Raw genomic sequence first — 22,905 nt, forward strand, 5'->3', positions numbered from 1 at the left:
AAAACTTCCTGGGCAAGAAGTACATCCAAAATGGTTCCACTCCCAAAATTCAGAACAAGCTGTGTCCATGACTTGTCACAGTGCTGAAGTATTCAGTCAAAGAAGCATTTACTAGGCGAATGCTATGTGGAAACTACAGAGAAAGCTCTGGAGAGAGGTAAGACAAGGATCTAGTTCTTGAGGTACACAGAGAAGCAGCGCTTTGGAAACCAGGCTCAAAGTCATGAAGGGGTTAATCGGGTGGTGTGGGGGAGGCGGCCCTTTGTTTAGGCAGGAGAGGGGAGGATGGTGGGAAGTGTAGTCGTAGCCCCGCGGGCTGATGGGAAATGGAGTTCCGCTTTTTCCAACATGGCTGCCCCCAGGTAAGGCGCTGCGAGGAGCAAGGGGCGGGTGGGCGAGCGGCTGGGGTCTTACCGGAGAGTCAAGTGGCGGCCTCCCCGTGGCTACCGCTGCCCCCCTTTTCCCTGCACACAGGGCAGAACTTGGAGAGGGATTCTGGGGCCGGCTCCTGCTCCCGGCCCCCGCGTGCGGTGTGCGGCGGGGGGTGCCCGCACTTGTGTGTGCCCCTGCGGTTGGTTGGGGTTTGCGTTGGTAGGGGCCGTCTCTGTCTTTGCCTGGACGTGCCCGCCTCTGGTGCTTCCCTGGACTATTTCCGCTTGACCCCCGTTCGACTGGGAGCGCCCCGAGGCCCGGCCCGTCCTTTTCCTTCCTTAGCATTTGCCGCCCTCCGCACAGAGCCCGGCTCCGGGAGGCCCGGCGCAAAGGTTCACTGACTGACCCACAGCGCCCCTGTGGGCACGTGGCATCCCGGCCTGGCTGCCCCACCTGGCGCTTCGTCTGTCGCGTGCCCAGAGGACGCCTCTTGGGGTGTGCGGATGTGGGCGCGGTGAGCTGACTTCTGTCTCTGGGCTCCCCCATCAGCCCCCTTCTCTTGGCACACGGTTCTGCGTGGTCTCTGCTTCTCCTGCTCTCCAGACTGCTTCCTTGGTTCTGTATTCCACACTGCTCCCGGGACCATTCGTTTCCAGTTCTAAAGACTGTTGCATTTTATTTCTTACCCCACTTTTTGTCCCCTCCTGTTCCATCAGAGGAACGGGTGAATCCTAACAGTGAAGTATCATGGAAGCCGAGGAGAGGAGGATGACTGACAGCGTCAGAAAGCCACAGAGAGACCCAGAGACCAACTGTTTTTCTTTCATCATTGACGTGGAGGACAGAGAAACTTAGCCAGATTCTGATAACATTGCCCACCCCTCCTTTGTGATGCATCTACTGTGCTTTTTTCTTTTTTCCCTAAAGATCCTGTACTTGGTTGAAGTAGGTTTAAGATTATAGTTGGATTGAGTAGCAGAGTCAGGGGAAGGCTTTTTTTATGTAAGAGAGACCTGGGCGTATTTGTAAGCTGAGAGGAAGGAGCCAGGAGAGAGACAGCCAGACTGATGAAGCAAGGCTATGGTATAGATGAGAGGGGTAGGATTGAACCGTTAGATGGAGAGGGGAACTTTGGCCAGGAGGGAGGAGATCGACCTCTTCTTCCCATACCAGAGGGAGTAATAAGTTCAGTTGCTTTTGAGAGTTAGAATCTGGTGATCATTTAGGAATGAAGAAAAAGTATATCTGAAATTATAACGTGAATAGGAGAGAAATAGGATTCTATTTATTAGAGATAACTTGCAGAAGAAGACTCATAAACTTATTGCATTAAGTGAGATATTATTCTTTTAGTGTAGATTAAGAAAAAGTTTATATGTATGTGATCATAAGGCTCCATCTGCTGGAAACTAGATTGCTAACTACAAACAGAAACTTAGCCAGATTCTAATAACATTTCCCACCACTCCTTGTCAGTCTTCAAACATTGATTCATTTGCTGTTGCTTTTATTTATTCTGTCTCCCTAAAGATCCTGCACTTGAAGAAGGTTTAAGTCAAATCCAGGAGGCCTTAAATACCTGGCTAAGGATTTGGACTTGAATGATGAAAGCAACTAAAAAATATTGAGCAGTGGGATGAAGTGATCAGTGATGCTTAGAAGGATTAAATTTGGCCGTGGTATGTATAATGGAGAGACTGGAAGAGGAGAGAACAGTGGGGAGACTTGCAGTAGGTTAGGCAGAAGCTAATGAGGGCCTGGTCTACAGTGGTAGCAATGGGAATGGAGATTGGATCTGTGATATTTTGTGAGTGAAATTGACCAGATGTGTCGGTGACTTCTGCGAGGACAGTAAGGGAGAAGAGTCAGGTATCGCTGAGATTTTGAACCAAATTGACCGGGAAAATAATAGAAAACTCAAATGAACATTAAACAAAAACCCTGGTAATTCTCATTTTGTGCTATCTTCTTTGCACAGAAACAACAGACATGCATAACTAGTATAGGAGAAGTATGTAACCTGAGTTATTAAGGAGAGATTCTTAGAACTTTCAGATTCCTTCAGAAAAGCATCACTTTGTGAAATTCTTCCTCTACCCCTAATGCAAGGCAGCCAGATGCTGCAATGAGTGCCACTTCTGAAGTCAAGAAGACTCATCTTCATGAGTTTAGATATGACCTCAGAAACTTGCTTTGTGACTGTAATCACTGTTATCTCAGTTTTCTCATCTGTAAAATGAGCTAGAGAAGGAAATAGCAAACCAAAAAACCTTTGCCAAGAAAACCCCAAATGGGGTCATGGAGAGTAGGACACAACTGAAAACGAGTGAACAACATTTCTGGTGTACCTTGTACAAATAGTAGTTAATAATAGCTAGCATCTGTATAGCTTTTTAGGCTTTGCAAAGTGCTTTTCATATGTTAATTCATTTAATCAAGTAGGCACTCAGTAAATACTTGTTAAAGAAAGAAAAAAAATTAAGTGTGTTTAAAAAACAATCATTGTAGAAGCAGTTGGAATATTGATACAGGACTTTCCTTAATACTATAGTGGATCTCTGATCTCATTTCTAATGTGCATAGCCTTCCATTGGTGCACATCATAACCTATGCATGCCTTTGATTTGGGATGAATCTGTTCATGTCCTTCCCTAGATTCTTCAAAGAGGATCCACTCAATTGTTAGATGCCGTCCTCTAGATCTTCTGTTTTGTACTATTTAAGAATGCAGGTTGTCTGTCTGTTATCCCTCGCTCTTTCCACAATAACTAGTCCGACCTCTTTTTAATCCTATATTTTCTTGATGCCATTTCTTGTACCACAGGTATCAAATTTAGGCCAAAGGAGGAGGGCTGTGTGGCCTAGGTCATATTAAAACGTACTTGGGAAGCGTTTAACAAACTAAATAAAATACAAAGCAATATAATGTTCATTTCTGGTTTTTAAAGTCAGTATGCTGCCATGGGGATCTGTTTCTATCTAAGTTTGGCATAACTTCCTTAAGCCACTTCTGTGATCATTGGCAAACTTGTAGTCTTTTTGTGCATGTATTAAGGACATGCAAGATTCCTTGATAAATGAATGCAACCATAGATTAAACACACTTCCCTCTTCTTGGGAGAGAGATAAAGGACAATTGGTGCAGAATGTTGCGTGTGCTATCAGACCTACTTGTTTTGTTGATTGATTTTAATTGGCTTTTTTTCTTTGTTATAAGGGAAAGTTGAGAGACATCCTGCGTAGGTGGATAGAGCTTGCCTTTAAGTCAGGAACACCTGGGTTCAAGTCCTTCCTCTAACATGGGTGAGGAACTTGTGGCCTCGAGGCCACATCTGGCCCTCTAGGTTCTCAAGTGTGGCCTTTAGACCGAATCAAAACTTCACAGAACAAATTCCCCTAATAAAAGAATTTGTTCTATAAAACTTGGACTGAGTCAAACGGCTATACCCAAGTACCTAGAAGGCCACATGTGGCCTCGAGGCCACAGGTTCCCCATCCCTACTCTAACACATATTGAATGTGCCACCCTGGGCAAGTCACTTAACTTCTTAGTGCCTCAGGCTATTGTCTAAGATGTCCAAGTACAAAATGGGTACTGATTTTAATTGGTAGAGGGAGTTCCTTATTAGGATACCCTATATTGTTGAAAGTGCTTGGCCAGTCAAAATAAGAAAGTTAAAAGCTGGAGAAGATGGGTAATGGAAAGTAGCTTGGAATATAACTGTGGTATAGATAACAAAAGACAATGAAATTTTTTAAAAGGCCATCACAAAAAATAACCATGTTCAATGATCCTCAGATTGTTAAAGTCAAGTAAGGTAGGAAACAGAAATATATGTTCACCAAAGATGTTTGCTTTTCTATAGAGGTTGTCCTCTGCAAAATCCACAAGGAACAGAGGATCCTCCACATTTTCTTATTTGTCATTTTATTGTCGGGATTGTAACAATTCAAGAAGGTTCCTTCAAGTGAGAGCAGTGATTTCTCAAAAGATATCAGCCTTACAATTCATACAGGAAAAGCTAATAATAAAATATAATTTTTAAAATATACATAACTACATTTACATAAATTTATTATTAAATAATTTAATAAATATTAATAGCACATTAATTACTAATAATGTATTTTTAATAAATATACATTATATGATCATATGTAAGCCTGTAATTATATATCATATATTAAATTAATATTATATATTAAATATAAATTAAATAATTTAAAATAAAATAAATTTATGTTATATAAAAATATAATTTAAGATAATAACATAATAATGAAGATTATATATTATTCAGACTATGACCTAGTAGCATGGGCAGTCCATTGAGTTTACGTTTGTGTTTACATACCTGCCTGGGTATCTTTTTACATTGTTGTTAAATCTGGCAATTATATAGCACTCTGAGGTTTGCAAAGCACCTTACAAATATCTCATTTTATCCTCAACATTCCTGCAATGTAGGTGCTATTATTACTCTTTTATAGATGAGAAAGCTGAGACAGATCATAACTTGGGGTCATGTGTCTAGTAAGGCCATAGAGCCAGATATGAGCTCAGACTTTCCCAATCCTGCATCCTCAACTCTATGGATTGCACCACCTTGCTGCTTCAAATCATTTTACACACTGTCTAGGCATCTGCTAGTCATTGTGTATGTTGTTTTCTTGGCTCTGCTTACTTTGCTGTGCATCATTAGTTTATGTAGATCTTTCCTTGCTTCTCTGTATTTATCATAGTCATAGTTTCTTACAGCACAGAAATATTCTATTACAATCATGTACTATTCATAGTGTGTTTAGCCATTCCCAAATTGATGAGTATTTACTTTATCTCCATTTCTTTGCTACCACCCAAAAAAAATACTGTTATAAATATTTCAGGCAGGATTCATTTTTTTACATACAGATGTTTTCTTGCCAATATTGTGTGGTTGGGAATCTGGGCTTGAGTTCTAAGGAATCAAAGGAACCCAGAGAGCAGTGGAGGCATGGATGGAAAGTGCAAGGTACAAGGCAGGAATGGCATTTTTAAAAATTATGCTTTGATAAGACTTAATGAAAAATGGTCTCCACATCCAGAGAAAGAACTGATGGAATCTCAATGCAGATTGAAGCATGCATGCTATTTTTGGTTTTTAAATTTTTTTCGTAGTTTTTTCTTTTCTCAAACTAATTTTTTTACATAGTATTTCTTCTTTTTACAGCATGACTAATGTGGAAATGTTTTACATAATTGCACATATATAACCTATATCAAATTGCTTACTGTTTTAGGGAGGGGGGAGGGAATGAAGGGAGAAAATTTAGAATTCAAAATTTTAGAAAAAATGAATGTTAAACATTGTTTTTACGTGTAATTGGAAAACAATAAAATACTAGTAAAGAAGAAAAAAAATTGTGCTTTGAAGATAAATATTCCATTCATCTTTTTCTGCAGTACCAGCATGGACAACAATCAAAGTCATCCAAAACTTAGTAAAACTGAGAAGAAATTTTTGAGGAAACAAACCAAAGCCAGACACACTTTGCTGAGACACGAAGGCATCGAAAGTGTATCTCATGCTACTGAGGTGACTCAAAACTTTTATTATCACTTGATTGTAAATATAACTGCCATGCTACTTTCAAATATTAATGCATATTAATAACCTCTTTTAGTGAAACAGGTTTGAGGAGATGTCTTCATTTACACTTTAGGGTTATTTAACATTCTGCTTGGACCCATATCATGATCACATATAATTGTATATTTATATTCATATGTAATTCAGCCATATGAGTTCCCATTGCTTTTGCTGGGTAGCTGGAGGAAGCTTATGTTTTAGGAGATAGTATCACTTAGGGAACTAGAGAAGACCTGAATTCTAGTTCCTACTCTTTCACTTTAAGCTGTGAGGGAGCAAATCAATTAATATTTCTGAACCTCAATTTCCTCACTTTTGAAATGAGAATATCACTCTATCTCACATGGTTATTGTGAAGATCAAGTGAAACACTATATATTAATAACTGATAATACCTCATGTATATAGTACTTCAGTATTTGCAGGACATCTTCCAACAGTTTGTGAGGTAGGTGATGCAAATATTAGCCTCATTTTCCACATTATGAAATGGAACCTCTGTGAGGGTTTCAGAGAGTAAGTAACTGAGGTGAACTTTGAACCCTGGTCTCTTGACTCCAGTTCTTTCCATTGTGCTATGTTGCCTCAAGAGGATTATAGCTATAACATGGTATTGTTATTGTTTATTATTTCAGTTTTGGTCCATTTGAATCATAACATGGAGACTCCTAATGAATTTAAAACAAACATATGAGTAGAAAACATGGTTGAGAGGCAATTATTTGTTGAGAGGCAATATAACTTCTGGCACACAAGACATCTAGTCTAGGAAATGAATGTTAATGATGGGGGAATTTAAAGGAAATTTCTGATTAAGAGGATGAAAATAAGATGACAGATTAAGTGACTTTTAAATAAAGAACTAGTGCCTAAGTTTATTTGAGGAACTATATTAAATGAAGAACTATTCAGAGAAGTTTGAAGATACTTAGCCATTTGCCTTCCCTCCACCTACACCTCAACTTCCACCAATGGCACTGTTTGTTTCTCCTGAGGTTACTGCTGAGGTAACCAAAGGATTAAATGGATGCCCCACCTGGTGCAGGATGTTCTGATGGCTGTGGGACCATGCTTTTTACTTTCCCTATACAAGAACCATTTGACATAGTAGTAAGAAAAGAGATGGGAAGAGAAGAGTTTAAGAGATTCTTAAACTGTATTTGAGATTCCTCTGGCTTTGTTTACCAGCCTTGATCAAACCACAGGTGACGCCTGAAGAGTGAGGTTACAATGGAACCTCTTCTTTTATCCTGGAGGCTTTTCTGTGTTAAGTAAACTATACTCCAACTCTTCCAGTCTTTCCTGGATACTTGGATCCTTTTTTTTAATAAGTTTTTAGCATTTAATAGCTTTCCCTTCAACATTTTGGCTTAAGGACCATTACAAAACAAGACTTTATAGACCTGATCTCCCACATCCCTTTGACTCCTGAAGAAAATAAATTGTTGATCTTTTATCTGGTTTAAGAAACAATTGAACTGTTTTGGATATCTAGAAAAAAAATTTTTATTTTTGTACATTTTGACAATGATTCACATGCTATGGAAAATTTATTTTTCAAACATTAACTCATTATTCTATATTTTGGCTCATAGGATCATTAACTAGAAGAGAGTTGAGAGGTCATTTAGTCCAACTCCCCTTATTTTACAGGTAATGAAAATTAGTCCTAGAATGGTTAATTGAGTTGCCCATGGTCATTCAGATAGTAAATGGCAGAGCTGGGTTTTGAACCCAGATCTTCTAACTTTTGAACCATTGTTCTAACTTTTAGACTGATCTACAGATGACTTAGAGAAGACCTTTAAAGGAAACCAGTGGCCTTCAGGATATTCTCTGAGAACTACTGCCTTAGAAATAAGACAAGTACTATGAATACATTAGGTGCTCCATAAATATTTTGTGTTTAGAATAAAATCATTCAAGCTCTTAAGTTGTAAATGAAATTTTCTATATTTTAAAAAAAGATTGTATTTTCAGAAAAATGATAACTATTTTCAGATTATATCTGAAAAATACACTTATATGAAAATTTCACAATTAAAGATGAAACAGTGGCTAGTGCTGAGATGTTTCTTTGGCTAAAACTAAAGGTTATAAAGTTAGGTTTGTCAAAGTAAGGTGTAGGAGAGGAACAATGACTTGGAGCATTAATATGAAATCTCGAGCTAACACCTGAAGGATTAAAATGAAAAAGAGAAATAAGATATGAAAAGAAAGAAACTCTCTTTATTCCTGCCATGTTCTTTTTCTTTCTTACACGTTTTGTTTCTGTCTTTTTTTTTTCCCCAAAAGGGACAATTTTCGAACCTTGGTAGTCATCAGCTGTTCCATTCTGAGAGCCTATCTACCTGTCAGTCTCTCTGTCTATCTCTCTGTCTCTCTTTCTGTGACACTTTCTGTCTTTGTTGTCACACGCACGCACACATGCATACACATGTGCTCACGCACACACACATGCACGCACACACATGCACGCACACACATGAATTTGCTCTTAAGGCTGTCCTGAAATTTATACCATCATTTGCCTTGTAGTGCAGTCTTATAATAACCATCTTATAATGAGGTCCTTTTGGCAGGTCATAGACTAAACTTTCTTTACTAAAGAAGTCCGGAAAAGACCCATATTAGATATATGAAATTGAATTCTAGTCTAAAATATTCATTGTTATAGCAAGATTCCTCTGTGTGGAGGGGAGGGGGGCATGTCGACCTTGAGAGATTATTATATTTTGTTGTCATCAAGTTTCATTCTTTAAAGTTTTATAGCAGAGACCTATATTTCCCTACTTGTCTTTGTTTATGAAGGTCTGGTGAATCACAAACCAATCTTATTCTTGATGAGATGCTTATTTCTGCTGTGTTTTGATATTCTCAGGAGTAGTAGATGATAAAGTAAAGGTTATGTGTGATCCAGACTGGACAACAAATTTTTCTCTGTTCAAGGACTTTTGCTGTGAGACCAAAAGGATGTGTCATCAGAAGAAAAATACAAAGAAGAGAAAAAACATTTCCCTGAATAAAGTTTAGTACAAAGCAGCACAAAAAAAATCGCATTTGCTAAAAGTTCTGTGCCTCCTGGATGATGTATATCACTTGTAGAAAACTTTGTCTAAAAAGAATTTTGTGAGTCTGTACGTTGGCTAATTGAGCTAGTTTGATGTTGGACTCATTTTTACATGTATAATTAGTGCTTCATTGGAGTGTAATTTTAAAAAACTCATTGTCCTTGGAAATAATGTAAAATAGTTGTGTGAGGATGCCTTTGTGTGATATTTATAGTTAATAAGCAAGACCCATATTTTGAATTTGGGCTGATGTGTATGTTTTATTTTTTTAAAAACCAACATCCACAATAAGTTGACACGTACTATAGACACAGGGTATTAAATTAATTGTATTTTGGACTTTTGTATAAAATTATTAAACTAATTAATCATTAAATAATTGTAAAATAGTATTCATTTTTTTCCTTCTGGCATTGTTGTATTAGTAAAATACTCTTTTAGGATAAACAAATCAATTTTGATTGCTAATGCCTCTTTTTTGTTTTGTTTTAATTAGAGCCTTGTTGTTGCCAATGGAGGTTTGGGTAATGGTGTGAGTAGGACCCAGCTGCTTAGGGTATTAGAGAGATGCGGATCAGTGGAAGCTCTCTTAATGCCGCCTAACAAACCCTACTCCTTTGTAAGATACAGGACCAAAGAGGAGTCCAAAAAAGCCTATGTAACCCTCAATGGAAAGGAAATGGTAGATGACTTGGGACAAAATATCACTCTGTACTTAAATTTTGTGGAAAAAGGTATTTTATTTGTTTATTCTCTGAGAATAATTCTTTATCTTGCCATGGTTCATTTTTTTTTTTTTTAACATTGAGACTTATAGATGAGCTTATAAAATGAAGATTAGTTAAATGACAGGTCTATTTAGCCATTGGAGCAGAGTGCTGAGTTCAAACATGGCCTCATACGTTTATTAGTTGTGTGACCCTGGGCAAGTCACTTAATCCTGTTTGTCTCAGTTTCCTCACTTATAAAATGAGTTGGAGAAGAAAATGGTAAACCACTGCCCAGAAAGCCCCAAAATGGGTCATGAGGAGTTGGACATGATTGAAACAATGGAACGATAATGCTCAGCGTTTAGCCGTTGGTTCTACTGACAGTACACATATGTCCAGTTAATATAAAATCATCATGGAATTCACAGTGCCTATCATGATACTTGATAAATCAGCTAAAGTCATTTGGAGTTCAGGTTGATTGTTGAGGATCACCTTCCATGACTATTCCCTAAACTTAGGAAATGGAAAGAATTCTATATTTACTTGTCTTCTCAGGGAAGAATTTAATAGATCAAATTTACATTGCTTCAAAATGTGTTTCAAAAAGAAATTTTAAAGCATTATTTTTAAAGAATGTTTTTGTATTTTAGGAAATATATTGTGTTTCATCTCTGACTAACTGCAGAATTTTTCCAGTTTTAAATCTATGGCCTAAATTTAGACCTCTCCTCTCTATCTTTGATAGATTATGTCTGAGTTTTTAATGTCTCTAATCAATTTTTAAAAATTAAAGTTAGGAACCAAGTTTTCATTAGAAGCTGAATATTGTCCCAATCACTTCCTGTCACTTTTTTCTTCTTTGAAATGCAGTAATAGAGTCTGCCGAAGTTCCAAAGCTACTACGTGCACACTTATAAACTTATGGCTTTGTGAATGAGAGTAGAACAAAATAAAAATGATCTGGGTACTTGTCCGTAGTGAATACCCACCGAGCTGCACATTCAGAAAGTGTTTTTACTTTTTCTAATATTTCAGAGAAAAACAGAAATTTTACTTAAGCTTACAGTTGATTTATGTTTTGCTCAAAGAATACTAAGCACAATTTTGTCTTTAAACTGAAGCCATTCACAAGGCTTTATTGATATGTCATTTGTACAGCATACCGCAGTATTTAAATCGGTGGACTTGTGTGGATACAACACAATGAAATCCTGTTAAGGTGTGTAACTTATAGCTTACATTTATATAGCACTTTATCCTCCCAAGTTCACTTCAGTTCAGCAGCAAGCATTTATTAAACACCTGCCCTGTGTAAGACACTGTGCTGTACCCTCGGGATGTAAAGATGAAGTAAGGAGTAGACTGCCCCTAAAGTGTTTGTAATCTACTGGGAAGATAGAGCATTTACACAAAAATGTAAACTCAAGGCAGCTTGAGGAGGGTAAGTACTAGCAATTGTGGACACTAGGAAAACTCATTTCTGTTTATCACAGTGATCCGGTGAGGCACACAGTGCTAGCATTCTCCTTGCCCTGAAGAAGAGGAAACAGACTTAGAGGAGTTAAGTGACTTGCCCAAAGTCATGTAATGATGGAGATGATGATGATGATGATAATGAAATTAGCTAACATTTATATGGGGCTTTAAGGTTTGTAAAGTGCTTTACATATTTTATCTTATTTGATCCTCACAACAACCCTCTAAGGTAGGTATCCTTATTTTATAGCTGAGGAAACTGAGGCACAGAGAGATCAGGTGACTTTCCCAGAGCCACACAACTAATAAGTATCTAAGGCAAGAACTGAACTCAGGTCATCCTAACCCCAAGTCACACACTCTTTCTACTGTGCCACCTCACTGCCTAATTAGTAAGCAACAGCACAACTGGAATCTAGGTCTTCTGATCCAGTCGACTGCTCTTGTCACTGTACCAGCTTGGGATTGCATGTATTTGGATATACCACATGTCTTTGAAGGTATTTTAGCCTCTAGCAGACATTTTATTTTGTTCCCTAATACTTTTAAGGGGCAAGTAGGTTGCACAGTGGAGAGAGTGACAGGCCCGGCATCAGGAAGACTCAGGTAGTGGCAAAGAAAACCCCAAATGGAGTTACTAAGAGTTGGACAGGACTAAAAAACTACTGAACAACAAAAAATACATTTAAGCATGGACTTTCCTATACTTATTTTCTGTACCTGCATCCTTATCAGTTATCCCTTCAGAATTGCAATTATATTTGGAGCCATTTGAAGGATAGTATGGAAAATTTCTCTTTTGATGCTATCAGTTTCTTAGAGATTGGTGTATTAGTTTTCATTTCCTGTAGTTAACTATGACCTAGTGTCCAGTGTTCTAGAAAAAATAATTGTACATTAAGACTCCTGTGTGAAATGACCAGAGAGCACAGTTTCGTTTAAAGAGGCCTGTTGTTGAGTATTTCAAAAATTTGATAAAAGATTTTTCTTGTCTGAGATTTGAAAAAAAGTGATTTAGTCGTTATTGAATGTAATACCTAAGTAAGGGCTGTTTTCTTTGTTACTGATTATGACAGTGGGCAAAACTCATTATATTCTTAGTTTTTTGCTTTTTTTCATATGTAATGTATAATTTTGGGTCAAATTTTATATTCTGTACATGAAATTTTGGAAATTTATGACTTGGAGTATGGATATATGGGTGGAATTACTATTTTATGTGCAATTTTCTTCTTATTTCTCTAGTGCATTGGGAAGATCTCAGACCTCCAGTATTACCTCCAGGTCTTATGATTGTGGAAGAAATTGTCTCTCCTGAGGATGAGAAAATATTATTGCAAAGCATTGATTGGACTGACAGATCTATTGGTCAAAATAGTAAGTGAAGGTTATGGAAATCAAGACTTCGCAGATGTCTTCAAGTGGCTGTCTTGGATGCTTTTTATACTCTAATTGATACATATTTTCAGTGTCATGGATTCTTTAGTACATCTTACCACCTTCCCATGGCTTCTCATCTTATACCATGGTTGCCTAGGCCTTTCCATAAATCCTCCATAGAGAATTCACACTATGTGCTAGAGACCTTATTTTTATTCCTTTGGTATCTTGGGGATGCCAGTGTAGTGTTGGGTCTGTCTTTTGGTCTTTCCCATTCTTTTTAAATGGCTAATTTTCCCTCCTTTTCTAGTTAAACTGGTCCTTAATGATGTATTTTACACCTCTTCTCAAATACCAGTTGTCTGGTAATCTGCTCCAACCTAATTATGTCTACCTTATTTCAAGGGTCCTTTGGGTTACTTATACTTGGGATTTTTCTGAGATCTTAGTATTCCATGACTTATGGCTGTTTGGCAGCACTGGTGGAATATTGGTTTTAAAAGAGATTGTCATTTGCAGCAAGGAGCACTTTAGAGTTTTTGAAATTACCTTGCAGTGTTCCTCAATTCAGTTTAGTTCAGTCATTCTCTTCCTACTTAATTCTAGACGCAGATCATTGTCCATCTACAGTACTTGTCTAAGATATATAGAAAGAGATGGTATGGTGTGTGTATACATTTACCTGTATACACACACATATTAGCCATATATATACCATAATATATGTATGTGAACATATATGTGTGTAAATATATGAAGTGATGTATGATATAATTGACATGATATGTGGTATTGTCTTTCTTGGAAATCTGACTGATGCTTCATTACAGCTTAGAGATGGCTAAGTTCTTGGGGACTGTGTGTAAGCTCTAGTAGGTTCTCATAAGATGAAAAGGTATCAAATACTGACTCAGTGATGGATTCTGTGACTGTTATCTAACAATTAGCCTAGCTAAGCTCATCGCCACATTGGCCGTAAGGTGGTGAAATTTTTGGCCACAGTACATACACACATGAATGCATATGTGCCCACAGATACATGTGCACGTGCACACACACAGTCATTCACCCAACTGGATGAGTTACTCTGCCTAATGTGCATCTTTCATCCATTTTGTTTTTATAATGTTGATGTTTAAAGCAATCTTTTTGCTGAATTGTTACAGGTTTCACTGAGGAGGCATTAGAGCATTCTGGTGCTCTCTTCAATAATGCAATGTCATCTGCAAATAAAAACATTTGGAGAACCTAATATCTTTACCCATGCCAGGAGTGAGGGACCTGTGGCCTCGAGGCCACGGATGTGGCCCTTTAGGTCCTCAAGTGCAGCCCTTTGACTGAATCCAAACTTCACAGAACAAATTCCCTTAAAAGGATTTGTTCTGTAAAACTTGGACTCAGTCAAAAGGCTGCACTTGAGGACCTAGAAGGCCACATTGGCATTGAGGCTGCAAGTTTCCCATCCCTGGCCCATGCCATAAAAGAAGTCCCAGGCAGGAGCTCTAGTAAAGAAGGACTTCCAGCTAATAGCAGACTTCTCTAAGGGCTTCTGTTCTTTCATAACTCAATTCTGAGTTATTCTTGGTATATGTATTTTTTTTCCCAGAGTTAAGCAAATTATACTAATAATATTTTGCTGCCATGGTGCAGATTTCCCATAAGAACTAGGAAGACTATTTTCTCATCATTTCTCATAGTTAGATATTTCAAACTCTTTTTTCAGTTTTAAGAACCTAGTGCAGTCTCTTTAAATCTATAATGCTCTGAGTACTCTCTCAGATTTAAAACTCTCCAGTTCATTAGTAGCAGTGTGAGGGGCAGGATAGTATTTAAACTACCCATTCGGTGAAATCTTAATTGTTATAGTTTTAGACTTGAAGGAGCACTGGGTGCAAAAGCAGAGTATTTGGTTAATTTTGTTGAATTCGTCAGCAGAGGGAGTTGTTTGTAAATACTACAGCTTCCTCTACAAATTCTTGCACAAATTTAGGTTCAGAGACTCACAGGAAATCCCCAATTTTGAAACATACGAAGAAGGCTAAGTATTTTTTCCCCAAAGAAATCACTTCTTTTCTTTTTCTTTTTCTCTTTTATGCAGCTCAGAAATCTTTAAAACATAGAAAAGTAAAGCATTATGGGTATGAATTTCGCTATGATAACAACAATGTCGATAAGAATAAGCCATTACCTGGAGGTAAGATATTGTTAGTAGTTATTGGTACTGCATTTCAATTATAATATACTCTATAGGAAATGAGGTCTCCTCTAATAACTGCATCCTAGTTGAGGGGATGCTAGTTAATTTTTTTTATGAGAGGCTTTGCAAATAACTGGAAATTGACTACTCCTGGCCACGGTGAAATAAAGTTGGTGCCGTTTGGTTGTGTGTGATGTGACCAGAGATTTTGAATGAAAACTCAAGAATCACCTCATTAAAGCCCCAAACTGAAGATGTTCAGTATAGTTTATAATTGAAATAATTGTAAGACATAGTAGATAGAGTGTTGGATGTGGAGTCAGACCTACATTCAAATCCTTCCCCTTGTGTTTTACAACCATGGGCAAGTCAGTAAACCACCTGGTCAACAAATGTTTATTAAGTGCTTTCTATGTGCCAGATGCTGTGCTAGCACTGAGAATAAACAAAAAGAAAGACAATCTTTCCCCTTCAGGACCTCAGTTCAAATCCAGCCTCAAACAGTAGCTATGTGACCCTGGGCAAGTCACTTAACCCTCATTTGTCACTAATTGTATTCCCAGTACCTAGCACTGTGCCTGGTACACAGTAGGCACTTAGTAAATGTAGATTTTGTTGGTTTGGAGTAGAAGAAGGTACATGGCTCGGGCTCACTAAGAGATGTCGGCATGATGGAGAAGTTCACAGGAGCAGGATCTGATGGAAAATGAAATCACTTGATCTCTCTGAGCCTCAGTTTTCTCACCTAGAAAATCAGAGGATTGAACTAGATGATCTTTAAGTCTCTGATCCTACAATGCTATAGGCTGTGCATATTATTTAAGTGGGATTCAAGAAAGGACGAAGCAGCATAATAGACCCCAAAGAATACTGACCCTTCAGGACTCAGGCAACTGGGTTCTGGTTCCACAAGATTTGCTGTTGGTAGCCACGTGACATTGGTGAGTCACTTTACTCTGGACTTTATCGTCTTCATTTTTCAAATGACAGGTTTGGACTATCTTCCACTTCTCAAATTTTGTGATTCCATGTGTTTCGGATACTTTCTTCAACTGTATATAAAATTCTTCAAAATTGAGAGGAAAAAAAAAACTAAGAGACAAGTTTTACGAATTGAAATCATCTGCCTTTGGTTTTTTCCCAACCCCGAAGAATGATTGGTATATTGATTTGGTAACAAAAGAAATACCTTGCACCAGAACTTTATTTTTATTGCAATATTTTTGAATTTTTAGGGTTTTATTTAATAAAATAACATTATGAATAATAAATAAAATGTAATTATATTAGAGAGTCACCTTGAAGTTGCAAAAAGAGAAATGGCCTTGGAGTCAAGAAAACCCAGACTCAAGTTCCGCCCTTGATACATACTGACCAAGTGACTCTGGACAACCTCTCAATGCCCCAGACAGTCCTCTAAGATTATAAATTATAATCTGCACTGGTGGAGAGAAATTCCACAGCAATGAAACTATAGTTCTAGACCCCCAAAATGTATTACTAGATTTTTTAAAGTTATGTTGTGGTTAGATCTATTATTTCGTCACAACAGGGGACTTGTTCTTTTATAAAATGCAAAAATTATTAGTAATTCCTGAATTTTGCTTAAAAATCTTGGGCAGCAACTTAAAAATTTATAAAATTTAAAAATATTTGATATTTGTTTCAGGTATGAGTAGTTTGTGTTTTGGATTTCTTTGTTGTCATATGGTTATGGAGCTTGATTTAGATTTAGAGTAAAATATACCTGTATTTTTTAGACTGGCTTTGATTTTTGTACTTACATCAGAAATATTTAGTAAATGTTTTTCTAATCTAATGTTTTATGCTTATAATTTTAACTGCAGGTCTTCCTGATATTTGTAACAGTATTTTAGAGAAATGTTTAAAAGAAGGACACATTAAATACATCCCTGATCAATTGACAGTAAATCAGTATGAACCTGGGCAGGGTGAGTACTTCTTCTTCTGAAAATTCCAAAGAAATGAAGTAAAGGAAATAACCATAAAGAATATAATGTCCTGTTAATACTACTTGTTGTTTTTTTTTTTATCATATTTGCCTCATAAATTATTACTGTTTCACCTTTATTAATTGCTTCTGCTTGACCTTGGTCCAATAGAAATAGTCTAGAAGCTGTGTGGAACTTTTATTTAAAATATTGGCAATCATATTAAAAATAGATGTCTGGAACTCTTTTAATGGAACTGTTTCCATTAGAGAAATAAAAAAAAAATACCTAAAATGTGAGAAAAGGAATAAGTGAATAATTAACTGAAAAAGATGAACCCAAAAGAGAAATGAACAACAGTGGGAGGCAGGGATATAATGATGAACGATTATGAGAAGATTTGGCAGTATTGTCAGATGGCTTTGCTCTTCTTCCCACACCAGAACCTCTGTAAAGAGCAAATTTAGGTTCAGAGACTCACACAGGAAATCCCCAAGTTAGAGTCGTCAAACTTTGGGGCCAGGCAGAAACTCTGGGAGTGTAACTTGAACTGGATTAAAATGTAATTAGAAAATATTTAGCAAAATAAAAATACAATACGATATAGCTATTAATTTGTAGTTTTCTAAATCAGTATGCTTCCTGCGTTTGAGTTTGACACTGTGGCCTTGATTGATCTCACCTAATCTGGCAACACTCTCCCCTGGTATTTGGAGTGTGTCAGTGTCTTGTAAGGAATATATAAACTCCTTGAAGGGAAAGACTATCTCAAATGCTTTTAAAAAATTTCCCCTCCTGTGGGCAGAGAAAACAAATGCTCAGGCAGTTAATTGATATATAGAGAGTGAGTAAACAGAGGAGAAAGCCATACCTTCAGTCACGGGTCTCCTTAGATTTGGTTTTATCTATGATTTAGGTTGTGTTCACACCTGGTTAAAATCCATTGCTTTCAGGAAATGGCTTTTGTGATAAAATGGCATTGATGTTTCAGCAGTTGAAATCTTTCTGAATCCTGGCCACTCTTTCTCCCCTCCAGCTTTATCTTGGGCTGCAGTAGGCCACTCAGTGTCTGATGAGCTGAACTGGGGCACAGTAGAATTTTTCCTGAATCTTAAGATATAGGACAACCCACTTTGTTTAGTTCCAAGAAGGAAAATTGTATTTACCTTGCCTATCCCTTTTAGTTCAAATTATAATACTTTTCTTGTTATTGCTTGAGCTTTTTATTATATTAAATATAATTGATTAATCAGTCAACAAGTATTTATTCAACATGTGTAGAAGCCTATGTCTAGAGTGTGTGTGTGTGTGTGTGTGTGTGTGTGTGTGTGTGTGTGTGTGTAAATTTTTAAAAAGGAAGAAAAATGATCTAACTAATTCTGTTTCAGGAATTCCTCCTCACATTGACACCCATTCTGCTTTTGAGAATGAGATCATCTCTCTCAGTTTGGGAGCAGAGGTAATTAGCAAATGCATTTTATATAACACTTTTATATATTTTGGTTTATAGAGGACTATTTCCCATGTCTCTTAATTTTTAGTGCAGACAGGCTTGTCTACACTTAGTACACAAAACAATGCTGCTCTAATGGATGTTGGACATGAATCTGTGTAAGAGAACCCAGCCTCCCAAAAAGGAGCAGAAAGGGAGAGCTAACCTGCAAAAGAAGAATGAACAGTTATCATGCATTTATCGCTTATTTTTGTATAGATAATTTGTGTGCTGATATTCTGCCTTAGTACTTAGTTGAAGATTTCTGAACCTGGATACTTCAGTCTTGCTCCCTCTCTGAAATGGTACCATGTTTGTCAGTCATTTTTAGTGTAAGTACCTTGGGTACTGATTCTGTCCTAGGTACTTGGAGAAGATTATATAACATACCAACAATGTTTTACTTCAGTTTCTTCATCCCCAAACAATGGATAGGTTATATGACTAATCCTTTTGTGTGACAGCCTCTCAGATACTTAAAGTCAGAGATCATGTATCTTCTTAGACTTTCCCTAACTGAGACAAATACTTCACAGGGGTGGGGGAACCTGCCTCCTCAAAGCCACATGTGCTCCTCTGTGCCCTCAAATGAGGCCCTTTGATGGAACTGGATTCGGTCAAAGGGCCACACTTGAAAAACTAGAGGGCCACATGTGGCATTGAGGCCACAGATTCCTAACCCCTGTAATGCTTTCAATTACATTTATAGAGCCTATTACAGTTGACAGTGCCTTTCTCACAATAATGCTAAGAAAGACAGTACAAATATTATTAACTCTCTTTTAAATGAGAGAGCTGATGCTCAAACCAGGGCTTCTGATGCTCGATCTGGGCTTCTTTCTCTTGTACTCGTTTTGCTTTTTGACATTGCGTTAAGGAATAGGGAGAATTGCCTCTGGATGAAGTATGTCAGGAGCTTACAATCCTGTTGAGCCTCTCTCTGGTGGATTGCTTGAGTCAGGTTCCCCACAGTTTTCTTTGTGCATCTCTAAATTCACTTAAGCAATTCCAGTGAACAAAAATCTACTGAGTATTTATTATGTGATAGTCACCGTGCTAGACTTTGGGAATTTAAAACTCAAACCCAAGCTTGCCTGTCCTCATGGAGAAGAACCAAGAGTGCCATAACCAAAAACAGTGTGTGTGACGGGAAACTGTGTCTGTGATTGAAAACAGTATATGTGAAACTGAAAACAATGTGACTGAAAACTGTATGTGTGTCTGCAAACAGTGTATGTGACTGAAAACTATGTGTGATTGACAACAGTATGACTAAATCAGTGTTTGTGACCCAGGCAAACCGTGGGCATAGAGAAATCAGAGAAGCCTAAAGATGTAAGAAACCTTAGAAAATATCTCATTAAATTCTGTTCATGATAAGTGAATGCTTTGCCTAATTAGCAAATTAGCAGAAGAACCAGGGCTTGAACTCAATTTTCCTAATTCTTAATCTGGTCTTTGTTGTCCCTTACAGATCTTTTAATATATCCTGCTGATATAATTCATACAGTGACAGATAAAATCCTGTGGACTTATATTTTGATTTTCTTCTTTACCTGGAAAAAATTGTAAAAAAAGCAGTGTTTACTAAGTCAGACATTCAACAAATATGTATTGAGTGTACGACTCTGTGTGCTTAGGCAGTAAGGGAAAAAGAATAATCTTCAGCTTCTAAGAGTATACAGTCTATAGCTACAATTTAGGATAATACAGATACCATATCACTAGTACTGTGATAAGTGCTGTTTAAGTTCCAGGATGAGAAAGGTTGCTTTCATTTGATGCAATCCAGAAGCCTTTTTCCAGAAAGTGCTGTTTGAGCTGAGCCTTCAATACAATCTCTTTACCTTCTTGATAGTCAGAACCTATTGGCCCAACCCCTGTGCCTTTCTTTGGGCATAGAATCACTGCGTCAGTATCACTTTTCTATTCTCAACTTAACAAGTTCTCTTTAATTTTCTAAGAACCTTTGTAAATCTTACCTTTTCTATGAAGTTTTCTTTTTATTAACTGAAGTCAGGTGTTTACAACCATTGCATTTCATCTGTTTGTATCTGCATTTTCTACGGCACAGAACTCTTGCTCATATTAATAATGCTTGTAGGGATAGGGATAAGACCTGTGATTTCACTGTTATATGAAACTCCTGGGTCAGGAAACTCCCTCTGCTACCAATGCAGGTTGGCGTCTTTTTTCTGATGTCTGGTCTTAAAGAGGTGTCTGAGGCAATGAAAGGTTAAGTGACTTACCCCAAGCCATACATCCAGCATACATCAGAGAGAGGATTTAAAACTAGTTCACACTGGTTCCTGATTCCCAAGCAAACTCCTATCCACTAAGCAATACTGCTTCTCTGAAATAATGATTTATAATATGTAAATTTATAAATATGCAACTCCTGTTTATTCAGGAACTGATTGTTGTTGTGAAGATTACCCTTGTGTCCTTCCTAGTTGTTTATTTATGTTTATCTTTAAATGGCATTTAATATAATACTATTACAGGTATGGATACTTTATGGGTAAATCTGGTGATGATGCTGACAGAATTTTATACTTTTTTAGTTTTTGTCTTTTTTTCCTTTTATGTAATTTTAGTCAGAAATGAAGAAGCCACAGATTTTAGTTGAAGAAATAAAAATCTATTGTCATATTCACCATATCCATTTGGTGGCTCTGGAAGCACACATTGGGTTCAGTTTTCCAAAAGAACTAGAGAGCTTCAGGTTAAAACCTTGTTTTAACATTTAGAAAAAAATAACATTGAGAAGCCTGTGATGGAGATAATAGATTTTATTTTTTAAAAGATAGGGTCAGAGGTAAAATGAAGCTTACTAATACTATGGTAATTTTATACTTCCTTTCATTAACTCATCATTTGCTTTTTTGACAATGATTTCCTGTATCTTTCAACCTCTTCAACTTCCTTCAGGTTTACTGAACTAATTTTTCATGCGCTTAGGACCTTGACACCTTGAAATTCCCTCAGTCATTCATCAGTCATGGCTGTTCGGGGCCACAGCTGCTTCTCTTCCTCCCTCTGTGTAGTTATCTCAGCAGGTACTATCACCCAGGAATTCCCTGCTTTCTTGACCTGCTATTCCCAACTTGACTTCCATCTATATGTTATTTCAGCTTCTCCTTGAGAACTGCTGAGTATCACTAGAGAAAGTGACCAAGCCATACTGATCTCATCCATTTTAAAGTCATGCTGTAACCCCAGCTGGGCCCTTAGCACTCTTCAGCAGTCTTTCTATCGTCTCTTGTTGACTTACTATTGCATTTCCCACAGTGGTTTTTTCCAGTCCTTTTCCCCTCTTTCATTCTCAGATAACCTTACCACCTACTTGACTGAGATCGTCTGAATCTTAAGTGGTCTTCTTTAACTTCCGTTCCTACTTACTCAGAATTTCTCTTTTTTTAACTACCCATGTCATCCTTTACTATTTTTTTCTCAAGAAAATGTGTCCATCCTCTTTGCCAAGGCTAATTCCTTTAATTGTGCCCTCAGTCTCATTCCTTTCCTCTTCCTTGGCAGTTCTCAGTGTGTGGTCCATAAACCCCTGGGATTTCAGGAGGTCATCAAGATCAAAACTGTTTTCATAATAATACTAAGATGTTTTGATTTCTAATATGGTAAATCTCAATAGATGTAATCCATATAAACAAAAGTTCTTTGGAGGGTCTTCAGTAATTTTTAAGAGTGTAAAGGGGTCCTGAGACCAAAAAGTTTGAGAACTTTATCTTTGTTATTATTCTGTCATGAAGCTTTAACTTCTCCTTCTCCACCCTTCTTCATAGCCCTTAGCTTACAAATATGCTTAGGTCTCCTCATTCCCAAAACAGAATAAAAATCTTTCTTTCAACTCTGTTGTCCCCTTTGAGATTTCTTTCCCTCACCATCAGACTTTTCTAGAGAGTAATCAATATACATTTCTTCTGCCTATTTCCCATAAACCTTTAAACCATTATGAATCTGGTTTTTCTCCTCATCCATCCCTACCCAGGTATCTTAGATGCCTCTCTATCTTTTTTTTTACTTATCAAGATCATTCATGATTATGCTGTAAGAATTTCATTCTTGGGAACCTTTCATGATGATACTATTTTACTCTATAGTTTTTTTCTATTGTAGACGTAGTTGGGATCTACCCAGACTACCCTAAAGCCAGTTCTCATTTAAGTAGGTGGTAATCATTGCAATGGAAAGTATGCTGTACTTGAAGGATGAAAGACCTGAGTTCAAAAATGACTTCAGACATTAGCTGTGTGACCTTGAGCATCACTTGCCCTCTGTTTGCCTCAGTTTTTTTCAGCTGTAAAATGGGGATAAAATAATAGCACCTAACTCCCAGGGTTGTTGTGAGGATCAGATGAGATAATATTTGTAAAAGCACTTGGCACATTGCCTGGCACATAGTAGATTATATATAGAGTTAGCTAGTAGTGGGAGCAGCAGCCTTAGTAGTATAGACTATAGAGAATTTTTTCAAACTAACCTCATCTCCTCTATCTGCAGAGTCAAATTAAATTCATAGATTCACAGATTATTAGGTCTGCAGTGTTAGAGATCCATGAGATCTGAAGTAGAGGGACAAAAGAGAGACAAAATCCAAGAAAGTA

The 22,905-nt window shown here is 37.2% G+C and overlaps 1 protein-coding gene across 6 annotated transcripts in view; it reads left to right on the forward strand.

Moving 5' to 3' along the window:
- Nucleotides 1-303: 303 nt before the first annotated feature.
- Nucleotides 304-22,905, forward strand: part of ALKBH8 (alkB homolog 8, tRNA methyltransferase) — a 50,878-nt gene continuing 28,276 nt past the window's right edge. The window contains exons 1-7 of one of the 6 annotated variants that reach the window (XM_072611202.1): nt 304-362; nt 5,816-5,948; nt 9,570-9,807; nt 12,508-12,639; nt 14,741-14,836; nt 16,687-16,791; nt 18,180-18,250. In XM_072611202.1, coding sequence (XP_072467303.1) covers nt 349-362; nt 5,816-5,948; nt 9,570-9,807; nt 12,508-12,639; nt 14,741-14,836; nt 16,687-16,791; nt 18,180-18,250 — 789 coding nt within the window. In that variant the 5' untranslated portion in view covers nt 304-348. Of the gene's footprint in view, nt 363-1,902; nt 2,052-5,296; nt 5,385-5,815; nt 5,949-7,597; nt 7,656-9,569; nt 9,808-12,507; nt 12,640-14,740; nt 14,837-16,686; nt 16,792-18,179; nt 18,251-22,905 lie in introns of those variants that run through there. The other 5 variants (XM_072611204.1, XM_072611206.1, XM_072611203.1 and 2 more) reach the window with 5 other exon arrangements.

Source organism: Notamacropus eugenii, chromosome 5 (genome assembly GCF_028372415.1).
Source record: "Notamacropus eugenii isolate mMacEug1 chromosome 5, mMacEug1.pri_v2, whole genome shotgun sequence".
Classification (NCBI taxonomy): domain Eukaryota; kingdom Metazoa; phylum Chordata; class Mammalia; order Diprotodontia; family Macropodidae; genus Notamacropus; species Notamacropus eugenii.